The sequence below is a fragment of the Miniopterus natalensis genome, chromosome 13 (assembly GCF_054644295.1).
Source record: "Miniopterus natalensis isolate mMinNat1 chromosome 13, mMinNat1.hap1, whole genome shotgun sequence".
Taxonomy (NCBI): domain Eukaryota; kingdom Metazoa; phylum Chordata; class Mammalia; order Chiroptera; family Miniopteridae; genus Miniopterus; species Miniopterus natalensis.
In genome coordinates, this window is record NC_142093.1 from 54,821,918 (window position 1) to 54,842,337 (window position 20,420).

Below are 20,420 nucleotides of genomic sequence, written 5' to 3' on the forward strand. Positions count from 1 at the left end.
TGGTGTGGGGAGATGCTCATGTCAACACTTATGGGTGCGCCATTTCTGTGCTGGAGCTCCAAAGGGCACAGTTCCATGCAGCTGGTAAAATGCTGAGCTAACCACCCACGCCAGTCTTCCCTGACCTCTGCTTCGAAGGGGCAGACAGGTTCAGCCAGTTGCACACCTAAATGTGGTTTTCAAACTTGAAATAAATATTAGTCTTGAGAGCCAAGATTTTTTTGTTTGTTTGTTTTGTTTTTTTAATAACTATGCCAGATTGGGTTTTTAAGGTAAGAAAAGCCCTCTGCTTTCTTCTGGAGCAATAGACTCAAAGCCTAGATGCGTGGGGGACAGTTTGCTTCACTGATGACAGAGCCGGGGATGCCCAGCTGGGCATGGACTGCGGTTCTGCCCAAATGGAGGAAGGCACTTGGGCAGCCAGAGGAGGAGACTAAAGTGGAGGCTCTGCAGGGACCTGAGCCTGGGGTGGGGGTGGGTGGGTGAGAAAGAGATCCCAGATATTGTGGAGGGTCAGAGAAGCAGGAGGAACTTGGACCCCCCTGTCTAGTGGAGCCCAAAGGGGCAGCAGAGGGGCAGTGTGGTGGCTCTTCCCGCCCACAGAGCAGATGGGAGCACAGGAAGCACCTTAGTCCCCAGGGTGCCGCATTATCAGGAAGGCTCTTGTGGTGGGGAAGAGAGGCCTCATCACCAAAGGGCCAAGGGGGCGGTGACACTGAAGAACAGGAGCCTCCACCCGAGGACCAAACAGTGATACTGGTGACCACAGGCCAGCTACCTCTGCCCAGTCGGAAAAATATGAACACCTCCAAACACGTGGCATGTCCATGCAGCCCCCACCGAGGAGGGAAGGAAAGAAGGAGAAGAAATGGAAATGACTCTAAATCAAGGAAAGACTTTTTGTTATTTGAAAAAATGTGGTTTAAGAGCGAAGACAAGTTCAAGAGCTAAGAAAGAGAGGTACAGCTCTTCTTTCCCCGGTGCAGGAAGAAGGGACACTGCACTTCCCCCTCAAGTGGGAGCCAGGCTTCCCTCTGCCCCGAGTCCTGGCCGGGCTGTGGCTGGTTACACATGCCCCTGCCAGGGCAGCAGACATCCCCGTGGGAATAAAGCCCACGTTCGAGGGCCAGAGGGAGCTGGCTCCTTCCCTGCCCTGCGGCTCCACTCAGCACGAGGACAGGCAGGTCAGAGCTACTGACCCTGCCAAGTCCCCACAGCTCAGAGCCTCTAACTGTAAATGACCTGGATATGTGAGCACTTGTACACATCCTCTAGTCCCCAGCTTGCTGAGGGCACAGCGCCCTGGAGGTAACCATAGCTCACTTCTTTCCCCATTATTAGTCCCCTCAAAAGCCAAACTTTAAAAATTCATGCCAAACCTTCTAGCATGAGTTTCAAAAGCACATTCCATATGCCCAAAGGGACACACTGTCTCAGGGAGTCCCTGATATCCTGAGCGGCCCTGTGCCACCGTCTCCAGCTGAAGCACCTAGCTTGACCCGGCTCCTTCATCACCCCCGTCTTGTCTCAAGGGACGAAGGGAGAGAATGTTGGTCTTTGAGAATCTTTCTCAGCACTGTCGGCTGCTTAGCCAGGCTGGCCCGCACCCGGTTCCTCAGCTCCTCTAGGGGTGAGGCAGTGCAGGCACTGCCAGGCAGGGGAGAAGGCACCAATCCTATGTGGTAACTCCCTGGTACCATGAGGCCAAAGTACTGCACAAGCAAGTTCTCGGCTCCCACAACTATGAGCTGACAACTGCCCGGGGCAGCATGCTCAGAGAGAGGTCTGTCCTCACACGGGCACGATCCCTCTGCTACTAAGCAGGTCCTCACCCAAGGGTGGTGTCCATTCTAGTGGCTCAGCTTCTTCTCCTGCCAGTCACTCATTCATTGTTCATTCATTCATGTATTCTACAAGTGTTTGCTGGATGTCAGCTCTGTGGCTAGCTGTGCTCCAGGGGCTGGGAGTGCAGCTGGGACAAGGTCTCAGAGAAGACTGGCGGTAAACAAGTGAGCACATACATTTCCAAAGGTCGTGTCTGCGTGTGGCCAGTGCTATAAAGGAAGTGAGCGCGGTGGTGGGAGGGGGGGCTGCTTCCACAGGATGCTCAGGTGAGCCTCTGGGGGGAGGGCTCTAAGCTGAGACCCCGAGGCTGAGGAGGAGCTGCCAGGAGAACCGTGTCCCAAGCAGGAGGTAGAGCAGGTAGAAAGCCTGAGGTCAGAACAGCTTGGAGAGCTCAAGCAGTAGAAAGGAGGCCAGTGTTGAGAGAGCAAGAGGAAGTCTGGGAGGCAGGCAGGCCTGGGCGTGCCAGGCCCAGAGTGTGGATGTCAATGAATGCAGAGGGAAGGCACTGAGAAGCAGCACACGGCAGATTCTTGATAAGGGCTACAGAATGAATGAATGAATGAATGAACGAACAAATAAAGTGTTCACGCAGGGGAGAGACATATCTAACATGGTGAAACGTCAAGCAATTCCACCTCATGGAGCAGGTCAATTGGGGCCACAGAAATTGCTCAGAGGGGGCACTTGACCCTGTGGGGAGAGAGGCAGGGTGGGGGGGTGGGAGAGAAGCCCAATTACCGAAGACAGACGCCTCATTTTGCTTGACCGCTGGTTGCGGGGCTTAACCAGGAGCTTGTGCTTAGCTGCAGAGTTGTCCAGGCAGGAGGAGAATTCTGGGGGGTAACTGAAATCAGCCACCGGCGCCACACTGCTGTCCAAGGCCCTGGAGAAGACGGGGGCATCGCTCGTGTGCCTGGAGGAGAGCTGGTCTGGAGAGGGCGGCCGAGATGCAGAAACCAGAGAGACCTTCACGAGAGAAGGAGCGGATGGCAATGTTAATTCTCGACATGAATGGGTGCAGCCAGCAACCCTTTGACTTGTCCTTTCACTGTGCCCTGTCTTCCCAGGAGAGGACGTTTCACACTGAGTCTCCACAGGGAGGGCCCCAGGATACAGGGCTGGGAGCGTTAAGTGTAGGGCCAGTGCCTGAAAACCTGCCACTCGCTTCCACAGCCACACAGAGAACCTGTGCCCCTGGCCCCTCAGCAGGACAACGGCCATCACCCTCCCACAGCTGTGGGCACGGGTGCTCAGGCGAGAGCATCTCTCTGATGACACAGACCAGCTCGATTCCTCCAGGGGCAGAGCCAGGCTTGGTCCTGCCTTCGGAAACTGAAGGGTGGCCCAACAGTGTGACTCCCAGGCAGGGGCACAGGATGTGCCACGCCCGTTGCTTAGCAGTCTGCCACTGGAGCTGTGGTCTGCTCATCCTAGAAGGTTTCTGTGTCTTTACGCAACGTCTTGGAGAAATCTGGTTTAAGTTACCATCTGTTAAGTAATAATATTTCACTAGTTTAAACCTCAGAAGGGAGTGACCGACAGCCAAAGACAAAAGCGTTGCCAGGGAGTCTGGCTGTCACATGCAAGAGCGATGGCAACACCCTAAGCTCCCTGCCCACTGAACTTGGCAAACTCCCCCCACCAAGTGAGGTCTAAGTGGGTCTCTTACAAAGACATTTGTCAGCATGCAGTAAGAGAGGGGTGCCCACTGAACAGCATGGCAAATGCAGCCCAGGACACGAGCGAGGTACAGAGGGGAGCTGGGAGGTGCTGGCTCGAGTTACAACCTTGCCACCTGCATCCACTCACACTCTATTCCAGGGTGGCGCTCAATATGAGTGTCGAGCTTATGTGGTTTCTCCGGGACTATTTTCCATTTTTTTTACTGTAGTAAAATACATATAAAATTTAACATCTCAACCATTTTTAAGTGTGCAGTACAGTGGGATTAAATTCATATTACTGCGCAGCCATCGCCACCATCCGTCTCCAGAACTTTTCCTCTTGTAAAACTGAAACTCTGTGCCCATCAAACATTTCCCCGGTTCCCTCTCCCCCAGCCCTTGGCACCCACAATTCTACTTTCTGTTTCTACGATTTGACTTGGAGTGCCTCATGTAAGCGGAATGTTACATTACTTGCTGTTTTGTGAGCACAGTGTCTTTGAGGTTCACCCTCACTGCAGTAGGTGCCAGTTTCCTTCCTTTGTGCATACAGGCTGCGTCTGCTTAACCATTCATCCGTTAGGGACACTTGTGTTGCTTCCACATTTCAGCTGTTGCGAACAGGGCTACGAACATGACTGTACAAATATCTTGTTGAGAGCTTGCTTTCAATTCCTGTGGCTGGGTACCCACAGACAGAACTGCTGGGTCATACACTAGTTCTATTTTAGTTTTCTGAGGACCCTCCATGCTGCTTTCCACGGTGGCCGCCCTGTTTTACCTTGTGAATACCAGCGCACTGGGGTTCCAATTTCTCCATTCTTGCCAAAATATGTTTTTGTTTGTTTGTTTTCTTACAGTAGCCATCCTAATAGGCGAGGTGGTGTCAAACTCCCATTTTAACTTAAGACCGTAATTTTGTGCATCTCAGGATGACTTAGTAAGGCCTTGTGGAAACAGTCTTCTCGGGAGGCAGGCAGACAGCAGGCTCCGAGGGGCAGGTGTACACCCCGCTCAGCTGCTTTTCCAGGGCCCTGGAGCCCCACACAGAGTAGGTGGCCAGCAGCCTCCTCTGAACCAGGGGATGGGGCGCAGGAGGAGGTCACTGCAGGACAGACAGGCTCTGACGCAGGGACGCCCCGCAAGGGCACTGCCTCTTCCCTGTTCGCAGAAAGGTCCCTTACATTTTGTCAGGCAAGTATAAAGTTTATTTCTGTCAGTTGGGAGAAGACAATTATAAAAATGAGGGAAAGGGGCTATAAGTGGACATACGCTATTTTAGTTCTCTTGTTTTAGCTACTTGGTTTCCTATAGGAATAAAAGCACAAAAAAAATGTTTTTCAAACAAACCACAGGACTCCTGGCCACAATGTTCTCTGTACCTGTGGCTTCAGCTTCCTTCCCCTGTTGTAATCGATGGCTCAGGAAGTCGCCTTAGGTTGAATGGGCGATGGCTTCCCCAGGTGGTCCTCCTTAACCGTCACCAGCAGAAAGGGTGCATTTCAAAATCATACAGAATCCTTCATTACCCATCTTGTCAGGGGAACACTGTATATAAACACCTGGTAAAACTTCGGCTCTTTTGTTTTGCTGATTGTCTGGGACTCCAGAAAATAGAAAGATGAGCTGCTTTGTAATACAGTGCATGTAGGAATGAGAATGATTTCTTTTATGACAAAGGGCCTCTGGTCATCCCTCTATAAGCCCAAAGGACAGGCATTCCCTGCACCAGGGCACCCTACATTTACTCTTTCTGAGCAGATGGCCCTGGTGCACCCCACTCTGTCCCCTGTGCTGGGGGGCCCTGGCCAGGAGCTTCCCTTCCCTGACAACAACCTATGTCCTCGCACACGCCCCGTGCTGGCTGCCACAGTGAGTCTCCCTGCTGGGCAGCTGAACTCTCGCTGTGGCTTGAGGTCTTAGGTCTGGAAAGACCAACCTCTTTGGGCCAGGGAGAACCATGAACCCCGTTCTTGGTCACTGAAGCACCTGCAAGAGGTGGGGTAGGGCCCACGGGGCGAAGGGGCAGGAATGCTGACCTGTGGGTCCGCAGCATCTGAGCATGCACACTGGCACTGCTTGTTCCCAGTCACCCGTTTTCCCTGAAATCTGTGCTTCTGGATGATTCTGGAAGTGGATGATTTAAAAGTCTAACTGTGGCCCTTTGTTGGGGGATGTGGCTCACAGGGCTCTAAGGAAATGGCCTGGGGTTCAGAGGCTTTTTTGGGGGTGACCATGGGTGACAGTTGCTTTAAAATGTTTGTTCTCAAAAAGAGGGGCTCAGCCATGGGCAGAAGGCAGAGGGTGGTGAGTCCAGGAGCGGCCAGCAGATTCGGGGCAGCCGTGGTGGGGCTGGCTGGTCTGGGACAAGAAGCCAGCTGGTGTGAGCTCATGAGGAAAAGGCTGGCACTGCCCTACCTGATCTCTTCTGATTCTCTCCCAAACCCTCTGATTCCTAGAAGTGAGGGAACCTGCCCAGGGCTCCAGCTCCACAGCACTGGGTGCATTTCCCCCTTTGTCACCAGAGCTGTGTCCCCTTCACTGACGCGCCCTCCTCTCCTGCAGCAAACAGGCTTGCCAGTTTGCCACGCTCTATCCAGTGTCCCATACTTAGTGGTAGGAAACCTGGAACATGACTAGTTAGATGGAATTTTACCTTGAAATCACCAAATTAAGTTTCATCAGTTGCCAGCTCACATGCCAATGAAACTTTAAAAAGTGACTCTGGGTATTTCCCAAAAAACTCATTCTGCCAAGAAATATCACCTTGGCAGTGGCATCAAATATTGATACTAAAGACCTTTTTCACAGTAATCTTCATTAAGTTTCTCTGTCCAGCATGCAAGCCTGTGTGAAGCATCACAGCAGGAAAAAATAAACAGCCCACAATGCCATCCTTTGGGATTCAGGCCCCATTATATCAAATGCCACGTATTATATAAACACGTCTTAAAGTGCGCACTGCTCCCCTCAGCTGGCCACTGGGCCCCAGGAAAACTTTCAGGGCACAAAATAGGATCATTGTGTCTTCAAAACCACGATGATAAAGATTCTTTTTTTTAAGGCTTAAAGACTCAGATTTTGGTTTTCTATGAAGCTAGTGGATTGTTCGTATAATCCAATAATTGATAAAATCCAAGAATGTTTTTTGAAGGACCCTGACAACCATGGGAGGGTTGTTGAGCGGGACGAGGTCAGCCCCGCCCAGCACGAGTGGTTCCCACTCAGCTAACCGTGGAAGAATCTGCACATTATGGCGCTTGGTGGATCTGGAGCTGGGTTTACTCCTTAGTGAACGGACTGGAAACAACCGGGTCTTGTACTGTCTCTCCACGCTAAACACAGGGAACTATGGCACACGAGCATCGGGCAATGCCGTGGGATGGAATGGGGCGAGAGGGTCAGCAACGGCTCACAAGGGACATGTCCCCCACGTGGCCCTGAGACACACAATCACATAGGGTCCTGAGGCCAGGGGACACTGAGGCTGCACCCCTGAGGGTGCAACGATGTGCTTGTCACGTGGTAATTATGACGTAAGCAGCCACAAGCATGTCAACTTCTCCAGTATTTTAAGGTGTTACAGGGTGTAAGGTTGGCTTGAAGTCCAAGAAACAGGGCAAACCGCCCCCCTGTCCTCTCTTCCTTCTCCACAAGGTGGGAGAGCGGCGGTGGGTAGCCCACTGTCCTCAGACCTGTGCGTGGAGCCAGCAGGGACAGGTGTGCCCTCGAGCAGAGTTCTGAAGGGAGTGCTGGGCTTGTTCACACTCGACCACACCGCAGCCTCCCTGGGCCTAGTGTCAGTGATCCACTGGGCACCCACAAGCACACACAAAGTGAGCAGATAGTCATCCCCTGGCCTTTGGATTTCAGCACAGAATTGGCAAGACTCATTCATAATGAACCCCCGAGACCTCATCATGAATGCCCTTGACCAGGCAGAAGTGGCTGCCCCAAGGATGCACTGGGCGGGGGTGTGGCTATAAAAATGGACCCTGGACCTTGTTTTCCACCTGTCAGCATAACACGAGTAACTCCAACTCTGTCCAACCCTCAGCAAGCCTGTCTATGAGGGAAAATGTCATGTACAAGCACATGTAGGGCCTAAAGTGGCGGCACCATGAGCTTTGTTGTTCACACATCAGTAAGAGCTCAGCTCCTCTTCCCGGGTTCTCAGCGGAGGGGAGGGGGCACCCAGGATGAGTTCCCCCACCCTGTGGGGGTCATGCGTACCTCTCCTGCCTCTCAAACCTCCCCTGCCGCCCTGTTTACCAGAACCATGCCTCACATTCCCGCCCCTGACCTAACAAGTTCTCAAGGTCCTCCACTGAGATGTGACAGCCGAGATTGAGTCATCATGTCCACCACTCCCTCCTCCTTCCAGCCAGTCCGGACAAAGAGAACAGGCACAAAGGCGTTTCCTTCTGGTCTGGCCATCTGCTCAGGCAGGAAAAACGAGGTATGGCATTCCCTGTACCAGACCTCTAACCTTCATAAAGAATGCACCCAAACCCTGTCTCCCAACAAGACCTGAACTTCTGCTCAAAGAATGAAAATAAACACTGGCTGTGGGCCCCAGGGGCCTGGTCTGGAATGCCTCCTGCTGCACTGAGCCGGCCACCAGCTGTGGGGGGTTGCACAGGGGGCCACCCAAGGCCCTGGCTGTCCTCTGTGGTGAGTGAGGGTGGACACATAGGGTGCAGGCTGCACTTGCCTTTATGGTTGTGCCGAGACCCAGGTCGTGCAGCAGGGACATCTCTGGGGGGCTTCTGGGCAGTCCATCGTCCTCAGAACTCATGCCGGCATCATCTCCCCGCTTGGCAGGAGGGCGCCCTGGAGGAGGGGGTGGCCCCATTTTCACATTACACTGTATTTTTAACTGGATTGGAATAAAGAACATTTGCTCTTGTTTTCATCAGCGGCTTTATCAACAAACCCTCCTGCCCCAATTCATTCATTTGGGAGATATTTTCAATGCCATTGCCGAGGTGCAGAGGACTGAGCCACAGACAAGAACGTCTGCCACCAGCTCTGGCTGTCACCTTGAAAATGAGTAGTTATAACTCAGACGTGTCGAGATCCAGTCGTAACTAACTTGGTGTGGGAAAGCTGTGACATGCACGTGATTTTACTTTACAATATGATCAAATAAACCAAGCAGGAGCAATTTAAAAACATCTCGATTTATATTCCACATACATACCAAGGGACGGTGCCACGGAAAAGTTTACCTGCAGAGCCTTAATTCGGTCACACACGTTTTCTTGGGAAAACACCCGCACAGGCCGCGTAGGGTCCTGTCCCGACTCAGGGATGAAAATGCTGTCATGTGAGAGGGCCCGGCTGCCCAGCGCGCCCCTCGACTCCCTAGGATGAAAGAGACCCCGTGAAACTCTGCTCGCTGCCCCCTCAGCTGGGGTCCTCCGGATGAACAGCCGGGGCATGTGGGTCAGGGGCCCTGCATACAACCAGCCCATGGCTGCTCCTGACTTTGGTCTATCCTCACCCTGTCAAATCCCACAGTCTACTACTAGGAGCATTGCAGAGATAGAAATTTTCCTAACAGGTCTGAAGTCTGTGTGGATTCTTTTTATTAATAGAAAAACTTGGGTCTGACGAGGTGTGAGGTCCAAGACAGGAGGCCTCGGCTGGCTGGCTGGGTTGTCTGAGGGTGAGCTCATTCCTGTGGGCCAACGTGCAGCCCCTGGGTGGGCTGGGGGCTGTGTCTGCACAGCAGGTCCAGGGCCTGCCTGACATGCTCGCTTTTCATTACCTGACGTGATCTGTGCAACGCAACCTGTGTGCCTAGGTCCTGGAGTAGATGGCAGCCCCTCCTGTCATCACCAGTGCAGCCCTTTCCCCAGCTCAAGGCTCCAGCTTGGAACTCAACCCACAGGGCATTCACAAAATGTTCTAGGAGGATGTGAGTTAGCTGTCGGGTTTTCCTAGCAGCAGTGGCTGCCTGAACAATAGGTGGAAGGAGGTGATTGAGACCCAACGATGAAGGAAGGAAAGGCTGCCCCGGCAGACACTGGCCATCTTGTACGCCACAACCCCCCAGGCTACCCTGCGCGGGCATCCTGTCCTCTGCGGCATTAGGGACTCTTAGGTGTGGCTCTGCTCTCCTGCAGACCTGACTGTGTGGGTTAAGGTGCTCTCTAACTTCTTTCTAGCCTGCAACAGTGGATTGCAAGTGGGGAACCCGTGGCTTCAGAAGGGTGTGTCCTTAGATTTCTGGGAGGGACTCAGGCCAAGTATAAGCACCAGGCAGGCCCTCCCACCAACGGCAGCTCTTGTCACAGAGATCACAGGCACAACCTGGTTTCCTTCCTGCAGTGGCCAGCCCGTGGCCTCACCCTTTGGAAACCACGATCACTACAACCACCTCCACTCTGGGTGGAACTGGGAACTGAGACGGCATGAAAAGGCCTCCGCAAAGTACACTGGCAGAAACACAAGGCCATTCACCACAGGAACATTTATGGAAGCAAAAGACCGAAGCAACTCAAATGTCCTTCAGGAGGGAAACACCATCTAGTGGAGGCTCTGCAGCGGACCAGCAGGGGAGGGGGGTCTCTGTGAGCTGCGTGTGGGCGGTGCCAGGCTTTATTTAAGAATACATAAAAAACAGAGCACAGAACACTTACGGTGTGTTAGCTCGGTACAGGCAAGGGGGTATAAATGTATATGAACCTATATGTGCAGTTGCTTATATTTTTAAACATAAAAGGATAACAAGTTGATAAGAATGATTTCCTTTGGGGGAAAGGACAGAACAAGATGGGAGACTGGGTGCCAAGGGACCGAGGGTTACACTTTTGCCTTTGAAACTATGTAAACTTTTCATGCAGTTAAAAGACAAAATCAAAGAAAAAAGGAAATAGAACAATCTCTAAAATGAGAAAACAACCCGAAACAAGCCGAGTTTTATATCAGGTTGTTGACATAACCACACAGAGAAGAGTGATTTTAAGTGACTTTAACTCCACTTCCAAGTGACTTTTGCCTTTACATCTGTAATAGGCAAATTCTAAGAACAAAAACCACAAAGATATCAAGTTGTACTTGGTAGTCTGAGTAGTAACAACGCTGATTCTAAAAAATCCAGTGCAGAGCAAACTTCACAACATGTAACCTCTGTGTGGGAAAGGAGGCTAAGAGCACTATTATAAGTACATTGTTCGATGAAGATAAGTAATTTTGTTAATATCATTAGCAAGATATCCAGTATAAGAGAAAAATCAATTCAAATAAAGAATCAAAAAAGTAAAAATTTTATCTTATTAAATTTAAGCTGGAAATATCAGTGAATTAATGATTTATTTTTTCTCTTAAAAAATAAAGCATCTGCCTGGGAAGGGGGCGGGAGCAGGGTGGAGGGAGACAATGGGGGAAACGAAAGGGGACATATGCAATACTTTCAACAATAAAGATACAAAGCATCTTGCCTAGTTATATGTACTGGAAAGGTCTAGAAGCAGTGACAGGAATGACCTAGCTATCATCACCCTGGCAGCCAGCTGGGGTCTCCTCAGGCCATTTCACCCTGAAAGGAACTAGGGCCCCGTGAAGAAATGGCTGATTACAGGTCTAGGGCAGGAAATGCGCAAAATAACCCGAGATTTCTCCTTGTGCAGGAAAGCAAAGAAGCTTTCAGAGACAAGTGGGGTCATGTTAAAAGAACCCAGGAGCTAACTGAAGTGACTTCCAACGACATAACGTGGGATGATGTGAACATAAAGATGAATAAAGGTTGTCGTGGGCTAAAGCAAATCAGAGAAAAGCCCCTGCCTTAATAATCAAGAAAAAACAGAATTCAATTGGTCAGTGCTGGAAGTTGCTAGGGTGAGAGGTCATCACCCTTTGTTGAGGGTGGATCAATAAAAGGACCATTATCTAATCTAAGCATTTCCTGCCCTTCCTGTACAGCCCGCATTTGAGGGTCACCAAGGAGCTGATGAAGGGAGGGTCTTTACAGAATTCCAGGAGGCTCATGCAGAGTAAGTGGCACAATTAGAAAAACCACCATTTTGCAACGAAATGATGAATCTAGGCAATGACCATCAGCAGGTGTCAAAACCATTAGGTGAAGAATGGTGGGGGGATCACGCTGAGAACCCCCTGAACCCACTGCTCAGTCTCAGAGACACCAGAAGTGGGACAACCAGAGAGTATGTGCCCTGTGATGTGAAGTGACAATAAGTCTCCGGTACTATCTTGAACCCCAATCTAATTAAATATCTAGATCCATCTAACACTTTACACGAAATTCAGAGAATATAGGAATGAGTTCAGTCATGCCAAGAGAAAGCAAAGCCAGAATGTGGGATATTCTGCAGAGCAATTAACCCTGCTCTTCCAGTCGGTCAATGACATGAAACAAAGAAGGGGAGGGGTTGTTACAGATTAAGAGATTTAAGAGGCAAAACTGCACACAATAAATGGGTGTTAACGGTTCAAGCCCACAGGGTCCCACAGCTTTGTCAGCATTAATGTCTTGGCAGATGGTATTCTTCTGGCCACGGTGATGGGTGAGAAGTTGCTGCAGGGTCTAGGAGACACACACTTGCACTGGCTGAGAGCGCCTTTAAAAAGACCTTGCCTGTCCTCCACGCTGCTCTTTCCAACTGTCACCTGCACTTCCTGAGCCTCATCTCATGCCACCCTCAAGCTCCTTTTCCTAGCATCAAGCCAGCAAACTATTACTAATAAGTGAGGGCCAGGCCCTTGCTAGATGAGGGCACAGTCCCCACCTTCCCATGGGCTCGGTGATAGAGGAGATGGACACGTGGACAGGTCATTTCACCTCCGCTCGCCCTTCCTGCTATGCTCCTGTTCCGTGGCTGGAGGGCCACTCCCAGGCCCGTCTTCCCGACGCCAGGACTGTGTGTTCTAGTCAAGAGCCGTGGGTGGGGTGAGGGTTACAGTTTCCCCGGGGCTGGCCCGGTGAAGATGTTTAATAATTAGCAATATTATCGTGACAAAGTCTTCCCCTCAAGACTTTGGAGCATGCCCTCTAAAACACCTGCGTTCAGCTGTCCTCTCCATGCTCCACAAGCTGAGTGTGGGCAACGTGCTCACTGCCACCACCAGAAAAAACAAATCCCCAAAACCTTGCATCTTTCCTCTCCAGTCATTTGGTGCCACCAAGTGGTCAGTGTAATTTCTACTCCATTAAACACTGGCGAGGAGACTGGTGAGAAGGAAGGAAGGAGGGCAGGACACCGTCATCACGGGGATGCTGACAGTGACCCCACCTCAGCGTGGTCTGTTTCCTGATCCCGAGGGTCATTATGCCTCTAAAGAGTTTTATCCTCAAATTAAGGGCTAATGTTGTTTAAAAGAAAACATAAAAGTTGGCACGGAACAAACCTGTTTTTCTTTTTACTCAAAGATATAACTGCAGGAATAACAGAACATATATATTGTATATTTTGGTGAAACACAAGTTACAAAAACAAGAAGTCTTCCCAAAATTTTCCTACCTATTGAGTCTGTTCTTCCTAACAAACTTTTGGATGATTTTTCTCAGAAGGAACAGCAAAAAGCCTTCCCCCTCCTCTTCTTTCTTGTCTCTGTTTCTCTCAAAATTTTCTTATTAGATTACTCAAAGTTCAAGCTTAAAGAGCTGCATTTCCTGGTATAGCATCCAGGTCCTCAAAAAAATTGTAGGTAAAATTAAATCAGCTCATGTCCCAATCTTGCCACTTTCAGCTGTGGCATACTGGGCAAGTTCTCCCAAATTTCACTAAAGCTTTGTTTGCTTATTTATGAAACGGTATATCCTACCTCCTGCCCCAGTTATTGTAGAGTTTTAACACATGCACTAATTAGGTATCTAATGATTTCCCCCCAACATTCTCCAGGTATGAAAAGACAGGAAGCACAACTTCTGTGGGAGAGTGAGCCATGGAATTACATAGGAAGAAAGCAGGCTCGGAAATCCAGCAAGTTACCATGACAGTGACACAGAGCAGGATGTGGACAACGACTTACTCCAACTCATCCTCTGAGTCATAGCCCACTGGCCCCGCCTCGATGGCAATGACCTCACTCTTCTCACTTGGTTTCCAGGCGCTACTTCCTGTGGAGGAAGGCGACTCCTTTCTCTTCTTCTTCCCGAAGAACTTCTTAAACGTTTTGAATTTGGACTTTTTCTTTCCTGTGCAGAAGAAATGCACGTTCAATGTTTTATGTGTGTCGAATAGGACAAGGCCTTTTTAATTGTGTTATCTAAATACTCTATATCTTTAACTTTTAATACATTTGTTCTATGAATTACTGATACAGGTGTACTAAAAATAAACCACTTTGATTATAGATTTCATTTATTTTATTTAACTGTCAATTTTTACTCTCTAACCTTTGACCTTATGTTGGTGTATAGAAAGGCAGGATTAGTATCTTGCTCCAGAACTGAACCTTCTGTGAGATGCCCTCTTTAATTTTAGTAATGCTTTTTGCCTTAAATTTTATTTTGACTGCTATTAAAACACCAGCTTCCCTTTTGCCCTGTTTGCAAAGTACATGTTTTTCTATCCTTTTACCTTCAACTTTTCTGTTTAAGAGAATTAGTTTTAGAAATCCAATCTGATGATCTTTGACTTCTAAGTGGAACAATTAATTCAATTAGTCTACTATGCTCACTGTAATGGCTGATATGTTAATAAAAACAAGTGCACCAGCACAGTGGGTTCTGCTGAGTGTTCTCCTATGGGTTGCAGACTGTCCACTTCTTATGTCCTCACATTGGGGGAAGGGAGTGAGTAGCTCTCTGGCCTCGCCTTACAAGAGCACTAATTCCATTCATGAGGGCTTTACCTTCCAGACTTAATTACCTCCCAAAGTCCCCACCTCCAAATACCACCACAGTTCGGGGGTTAGGATTTTAACCTATGAATTTTGGAGGGACACAAACATTCAGTCCATAACACAGAGTACATCTCTCCATGTTTGTAGGTCTTTGTTGATTTCTTCAAATTATATTTTATATTTTTCAGTACATAGATCCTACGTATATTTTGTTAGACACATACCTAAGTATTCCTTTTATTGGTATGACTGTAAATGGTACTTTTTAAAACTGCAATTTTTAATTGTTTATTGCTAGTATATAAAAATACAACTGATTTTTTTTTTTTTTTTAATATATATTGACCTTGCATAGAACCAATTACTAAACTTGCTTGAGAATTCTAGGAAATTTTTTGATCTTTCCTATAATCATGTCATCTGCAATTAGAGATAGTTTTTCTTCTTCTTTCTATCTGGCTCCCTTTTATTTCTTTCTCATGCCTTATACCACTGGCTGGGTGCTATAATACTTTTTATAGCTCCCTGTTACTTCCAGATAGTTTCAAACTTTTATTTATTATCTCCAAACATAGCACATATGATTACTTTACAGCACGCATTTGATAATTCTGACACTTGATGCCTCTGTGTGTCTGTTTCTCCTCTTGCTGCTGTGTATTAGTTCAGCACCGTTGCCATAATGAAGTACCGCAAACTGGGGGCTTAAACAACAGAACTGTTATTCTCTCAGCTCTGGAGGCTGCAAGTCTGAAATCAAGGTGTCGTTGGCATGCTTAGTTCCTTCAAAGGGCTGTGATGGAGAAACCTGTTCCACATCTCTCCCCTGACTGTTGGTGGTTTCCTGGCAATCTTTGGTGATCTTTGGCTCGTAGATACCATCACCCTGGTCTCTGACTTCGTCTTCATGTGGTGTTCTCCCTGGGTGTGTGTTTATGTTCCAATTTCCCCTTTCTATAAGGACATTAGTCACAGTAGATCAGGGGCCGCCCTACTGCGGTATGGCCTTATCTAGACCAACTACATCTGCAAAGACCCAATTTCCAAATAGGGTCACATTCTGAGGGGTTGGGGGTTAGGACTTCAATATATGAATTTTGAAGGCACAAATTCAACCCATAACATGTTGAATTTGGGTTCTCATTCATGGTGCCCTATTGCCTTACATGCCTGGTTATCACTGACACATGTTTGTCACACTACAGAAAGTACTAATTATTACTAATATAGTAACTGGAAGTCTAGATAGAAGGCACCTACCTTTAGAGAAGACTGTTTCCTTTTGCAAGGTACCTGGTGCCACATTCAGTGTAGAAATACTGCTAGCCAAGTTCAAGGCTTGAGAGTCTCTGAATTACCCAACTCATGCAAACTCAAGCTACAAATCCACACAGCAGGGGACTTACCTTTGGTTCCGTCAGCCCCCCTCCCTGCCCCACAGCCCAATGAGGGCTCTTCCCAGAGCGGGGGAAGCAAGTGCCTTACCTGCGCTGTCCTCTCCAAGGCCCTCTGCGGCCTCCCGCAGCTTCAAGTCCATCACCCTTGTGGAAATCATGTCCAGCTCACTAAAACCAGAAGGAGATTCCCGTTAAAGGAACATGTTTAACAGAAGTTAACAGTGAGAAAGATGGTGGCGGAGGTGACTGCTTTTTATCTGCGACCTCGCCTGCCCACACTCCAGCAAAGACAGACTCCAGGCAGAATATGGGGCAGGACAGTCCCAAACCATGTCCACAGCGCAAACTTAGAAACCACAAAGGCATTTATCCAATCGCTGGCCAGAGCAATTTAACAGAAAACAGGTAACTGGGAACAAATGCTTCACCAATTTAGTTGCAGAACAGTTGCAGGGATGGGGACTGGTGCATGGCATGGGGAACACAATCAGTAATACGGCGACAGATGGGGAAGGGCCAGGCCAGAGCTGGCAGTGGGGGGGGGGGGGCACTTTGTAGCGCACGTGATTTTCTGGACACTCTGCTGTACAGAGTGGTGTTGAATGGAAACTGAAACTGAAAAATAAAAAAGATGTCCTTTACCAATTTACGCAATGCAGGCTTGGTTCCTTTCTCTGAAAAAAAGTTTTTCAGAAATTATGTTTTTCTCTTGTTCACTGGAGAAAGTCTGGAGGATACAGAGAATGAAAGCCACCCACAGTCCTACCAACCAAGGAGAGCCACAGTGGATGCTCTCACGTATTTCCTTCCCATATTTTCTCTGTGCAAACTTTTGTGTGCATCTGCAAACACGCCACATTAGGAAGGCTGACTTTCGGATTTTCTTGCTAATTCTTCCTAAGTGTTACTGTGATGGCTACATAGTAAGTTGATAGAAAGCCACACCATCCCTGCTTTATATCCGATTTCTTCTCTGAACTTTTCACTAAGAAAAATTTCAAACAGATACAAAAGTACAAAGAATATATAATGAACTTAACATATGGTCGCTGTAGTTTCATCTTTACGCCTTCTTCCCCTCCAACTGCCACTAGGTTATTTCAAAGCAAAGCATCCCAGATATTATCATCAGGTCATCCACATGTCCTTGACTTCTTCCTAAATAAAACGTCTCTGACTCTTCATGGCAATCACATGAATGATCACGGGTCGGTACTCCTGCTGCAGAACACTGAGCTCACTGGGGCCCTGCCTCCCACCGCTGACTTTTAAGTGGTCCACGCATACTAACTCACCATTTATTTGGAAAGCTAGTTCTTATTGGCAGTTACTATGACTCCTCACACTTAAACAGGGGGCCCAAATGTTTAATTAGCCGATTAACATATACCACTTGTGCACAACACGTAATGGGAAACAACAGGAGAAAAACAAAGAAACTATTAAACAGGGGAAAGGAGTCCCAGGTCTGTGCCAGGGCTGGGTCTCATATTTAGGTTCCCTTTAATATTTATGTCAAAACGTCCATCTCCCCACCAGCCACTTCCTTAATAGTGAACAAAGCTTCATCAGCTTCACTTCTCAACTTTCATGCAACTTGGCTTCATAAAAATGTCTGGTAAACAGAATAAAGGGGGAAAACCCCACATAATCACCTCAATTGATGCAGAAAACCATCTGACAACATTCAACACCCTTTCATGATAAAAACACTAAGATAAAACTAGGCAGAGAAGGAAAGTACCTCAACATAATAAAGGCCATATACTAAAAGCCCACAGTTATTATCATACTCAACAGTGAAAAACTAAAAGGTTTTCCCCTAAGATGAGGAACACGACAAGGGAGCTCACTCTCACCACTGTTACTCAACAGAGTGCTGGAACTCCCAGTCAGAGCAGTCAGTCCAGAAAAGGGAACGAAAGGCATCCACATGAAAGGAAAGAAGCAAAACGATCTCTGTTCACAGGTGACATGATTTTATACATAGAAAATCCTAAAGATTCCCCCCACTCTGGACAAAAAACTATTAGAACAAAAAATGAATTCAGCCAAGTTGCAGGACACAAAATGAACATACAAAAATGGGTTGTATTTCTATATACTAACAATGAACAATCTGAAAAGGTACTTAACAATTCCATTTACAATGGCATCAAAACAGAATAAAATACTTAGTAATAAACTTAACCATGAAAACTATAAAATGCTGCTGAAAGAAATAAAAATGACACAAGGAAATAGAAAGACATCCCATGTTCATGGATTGAAAGACTTAATATTGTTATGATGTCCATACTGCTCACAGCAATCTACAGAGTTAGGGCAATCCTATCAAAAATCCCTGATCCATAGTATCCTGCTGCCCAGTGACATTATGGGGGAAGGGAGAAGCTACCAGGACATTTGAAGGAAGAGGCTAGAGAAGGGAAAGCAGAAAATTATAAGGACCAAATAAGAGAGTGAAATGGTCAGGACTGGTTAAGAGTCACCAGCCATGAGCCTGAGTAGCACCCTTTACAGTTGCCTCTGAGCTGAGAAGTAGGAGTGCCAGAGCTTTCTGCTGCTTGAACTTGAAGTTAGTCATACCTGCAATGACTTACCCAGCACGTATACAGCATCTGAAGTATCTCAATCCCCAAGAACTTTCAGTTTTCCCATTTTGGAATTGATTCCTTACATTATAGCAGGTAGGTTTACTAACTGGCCCAAAGTAGTGAAGTAGAGACACTACCCTATGTCCTCATGCTGTACACAGGCTGGTACCTGCACTATGTTGACTGCATGCCCTCATGCTGTACACAGGTTGGTATAGGTACTATGTTGACTGCACACTCAGCATGGGCAGGCACCTTCAAGGCCTGGGATATAGTGATGGATGAGACCAACGTAGTCCCTGCCACTTGCAGGTAGTGACCCAGTGAAGGGACAGTCCTGAGCTGTCCCCAGAGAGGCCTAAAGGAAGCTAGGACATCCAAAGGACACAAATCTCCCACTGAAATGGCTTTGTCTGTCTAGCAGACCCTGTCCAGGGTGAGCCCAGGGCCCAAAGCCTGACAGTCCCAGGAGACCAGACACTGGGTCTGACAGAGCATCTGGGTCTGAGGGAAGGGGTTTACGGATGCCTTAATATGGCACCTAACACTCCTGAGACATCATGGCATTACTTTCAACATGTCCAGTCACCTCTGGCCATTTTAATCCAATGCTCCTTGCTGGGAAGTGCTGAGAACGTGGAGGTATATGTGAGCGTGTGTGTAATAGCCCTGTGGGTGGGTGTGAAGGGCGCCCCACCCGCCGAGTGTGGAGTGAAACAGAAGCTGGCACTTACTCCTCCTGGGCTGGATGGTGTGGGGATACAGCCTCCTCCCGCAGAGGGCTGAGGAGTTGGTGGGAGGATGGAAGGCCCTTGAGGTGGCCCAGCCTTCAACTTGCTGTAGGCATGTCCTGCTGGGGCCTGGATGCAGAGAGCACAGTCAGATGCCCAGGGGCTAAAGATTCATACACGGAGACAAAGCCACTCCGTAGATGAAGGGACGACAAACCTGGGAGGGTTTAAAACCTGCTTGTGTTTTATGTTCCAAACATCTTCACACTAGCAAGAGTGCAACTGGGTGCAGAGGCAAGGGACCAAGACTTGGAAGTCAGGCTGCACTGAGGTTGAATCCTCAGCCTATCGTTGAGCCTCAGTTTCCTCAACAACAAAATAGGGAAAATAACCCTTAACCTACCTGAAACGGAGACACAGCACAGACAAGGACAGTGGGTGGCTTCCGCAGCTTTTTCCTCATCATGTGCTCACATATCTGCATAGGTGCAGATGGGAACACGCACCTGTCATGCCTGGCAGCAGATGAGTGTCCGTCTGTTTCATGAAGACACAGTGTCCTATGCAAATGACTCACTTTAGAGCCACCATGATCCGCCAAAGATCAAGACGCCTGGATCTGCAGATGAGCCCTGAGCTCCCCCAGGCCCTGCAGTCTAACGGCAGCGAGTGAAACTGCAGCCAAGTAATGAATGAAAACATCCCAGGCCACGGGGGAGAGGGGCAGTGGGTCCTCTAAGACTGGAGTGAGCAGATGGAGGCCCGTCCCCTTCATTTGGACACTCCAGGTGGAAACTCTCTGCTGCTGTTACAGTGGATGTCTTCTCTGTGGGGCCCAATAACCTGCCCTCCTGAACACACATTCCCCCACCCCAATAACCTTCAAGGAAAAGCCAGAAGAAAAACCACAATCAGAAAGCCATGTGGCAAATGCCCACTATCTCCCAGCAACCCTTTCCTTCTCACTGGAACTCAAAGTTCAAGTCAGGCCGCCCCGTCGCCCCCTCCACTAGCTGCTGCCCCCACCCTCCCACCCCTGTAGTTCTGACAGCTCAAGTTCAGGTACAGAAAAACGTAGTCTTTAAATCTGGACCTGAGGTGCCTCTTCAGGGGTTCTAATTAACTCGAAAGGGTGCTGAGCCTGCAGCGCCCTGCGTAGTTCACAGCACTCATCAGTGTGTATCTGACGCCTACAGAACCCAGGAGAGACCTTCCTCCAAAGGAGGCTCTCCGTGGGGGCTGTCCCACTCCCTCTCCCCAGACCCTCACTGTAACCACAGGCTTCTTCCAAGCCTACGGCAGAATGCCATCATTAACTGCAGCCCATATTGAAAAATTCTACAAAAGTTTATTCATGTGAGGAACAAGAATAGG

At 48.5% G+C, this 20,420-nt stretch overlaps 1 protein-coding gene across 2 annotated transcripts in view; it reads right to left on the reverse strand.

Moving 5' to 3' along the window:
• The window catches only part of CRACDL (CRACD like), a 32,787-nt gene extending 16,908 nt beyond the window's left edge, over nt 1–15,879 (reverse strand). The window contains exons 1-5 of one of the 2 annotated variants that reach the window (XM_087823883.1): nt 15,807–15,879; nt 13,506–13,671; nt 8,741–8,876; nt 8,224–8,388; nt 2,584–2,811 (exon numbers count right to left, since the gene is read on the reverse strand). In XM_087823883.1, coding sequence (XP_087680009.1) covers nt 2,584–2,811; nt 8,224–8,388; nt 8,741–8,876; nt 13,506–13,671; nt 15,807–15,876 — 765 coding nt within the window. In that variant the 5' untranslated portion in view covers nt 15,877–15,879. Of the gene's footprint in view, nt 1–2,583; nt 2,812–8,219; nt 8,389–8,740; nt 8,877–13,505; nt 13,672–15,806 lie in introns of both variants that reach the window. The other variant, XM_087823882.1, reaches the window with a different exon arrangement.
• Nucleotides 15,880–20,420: the final 4,541 nt, after the last annotated feature.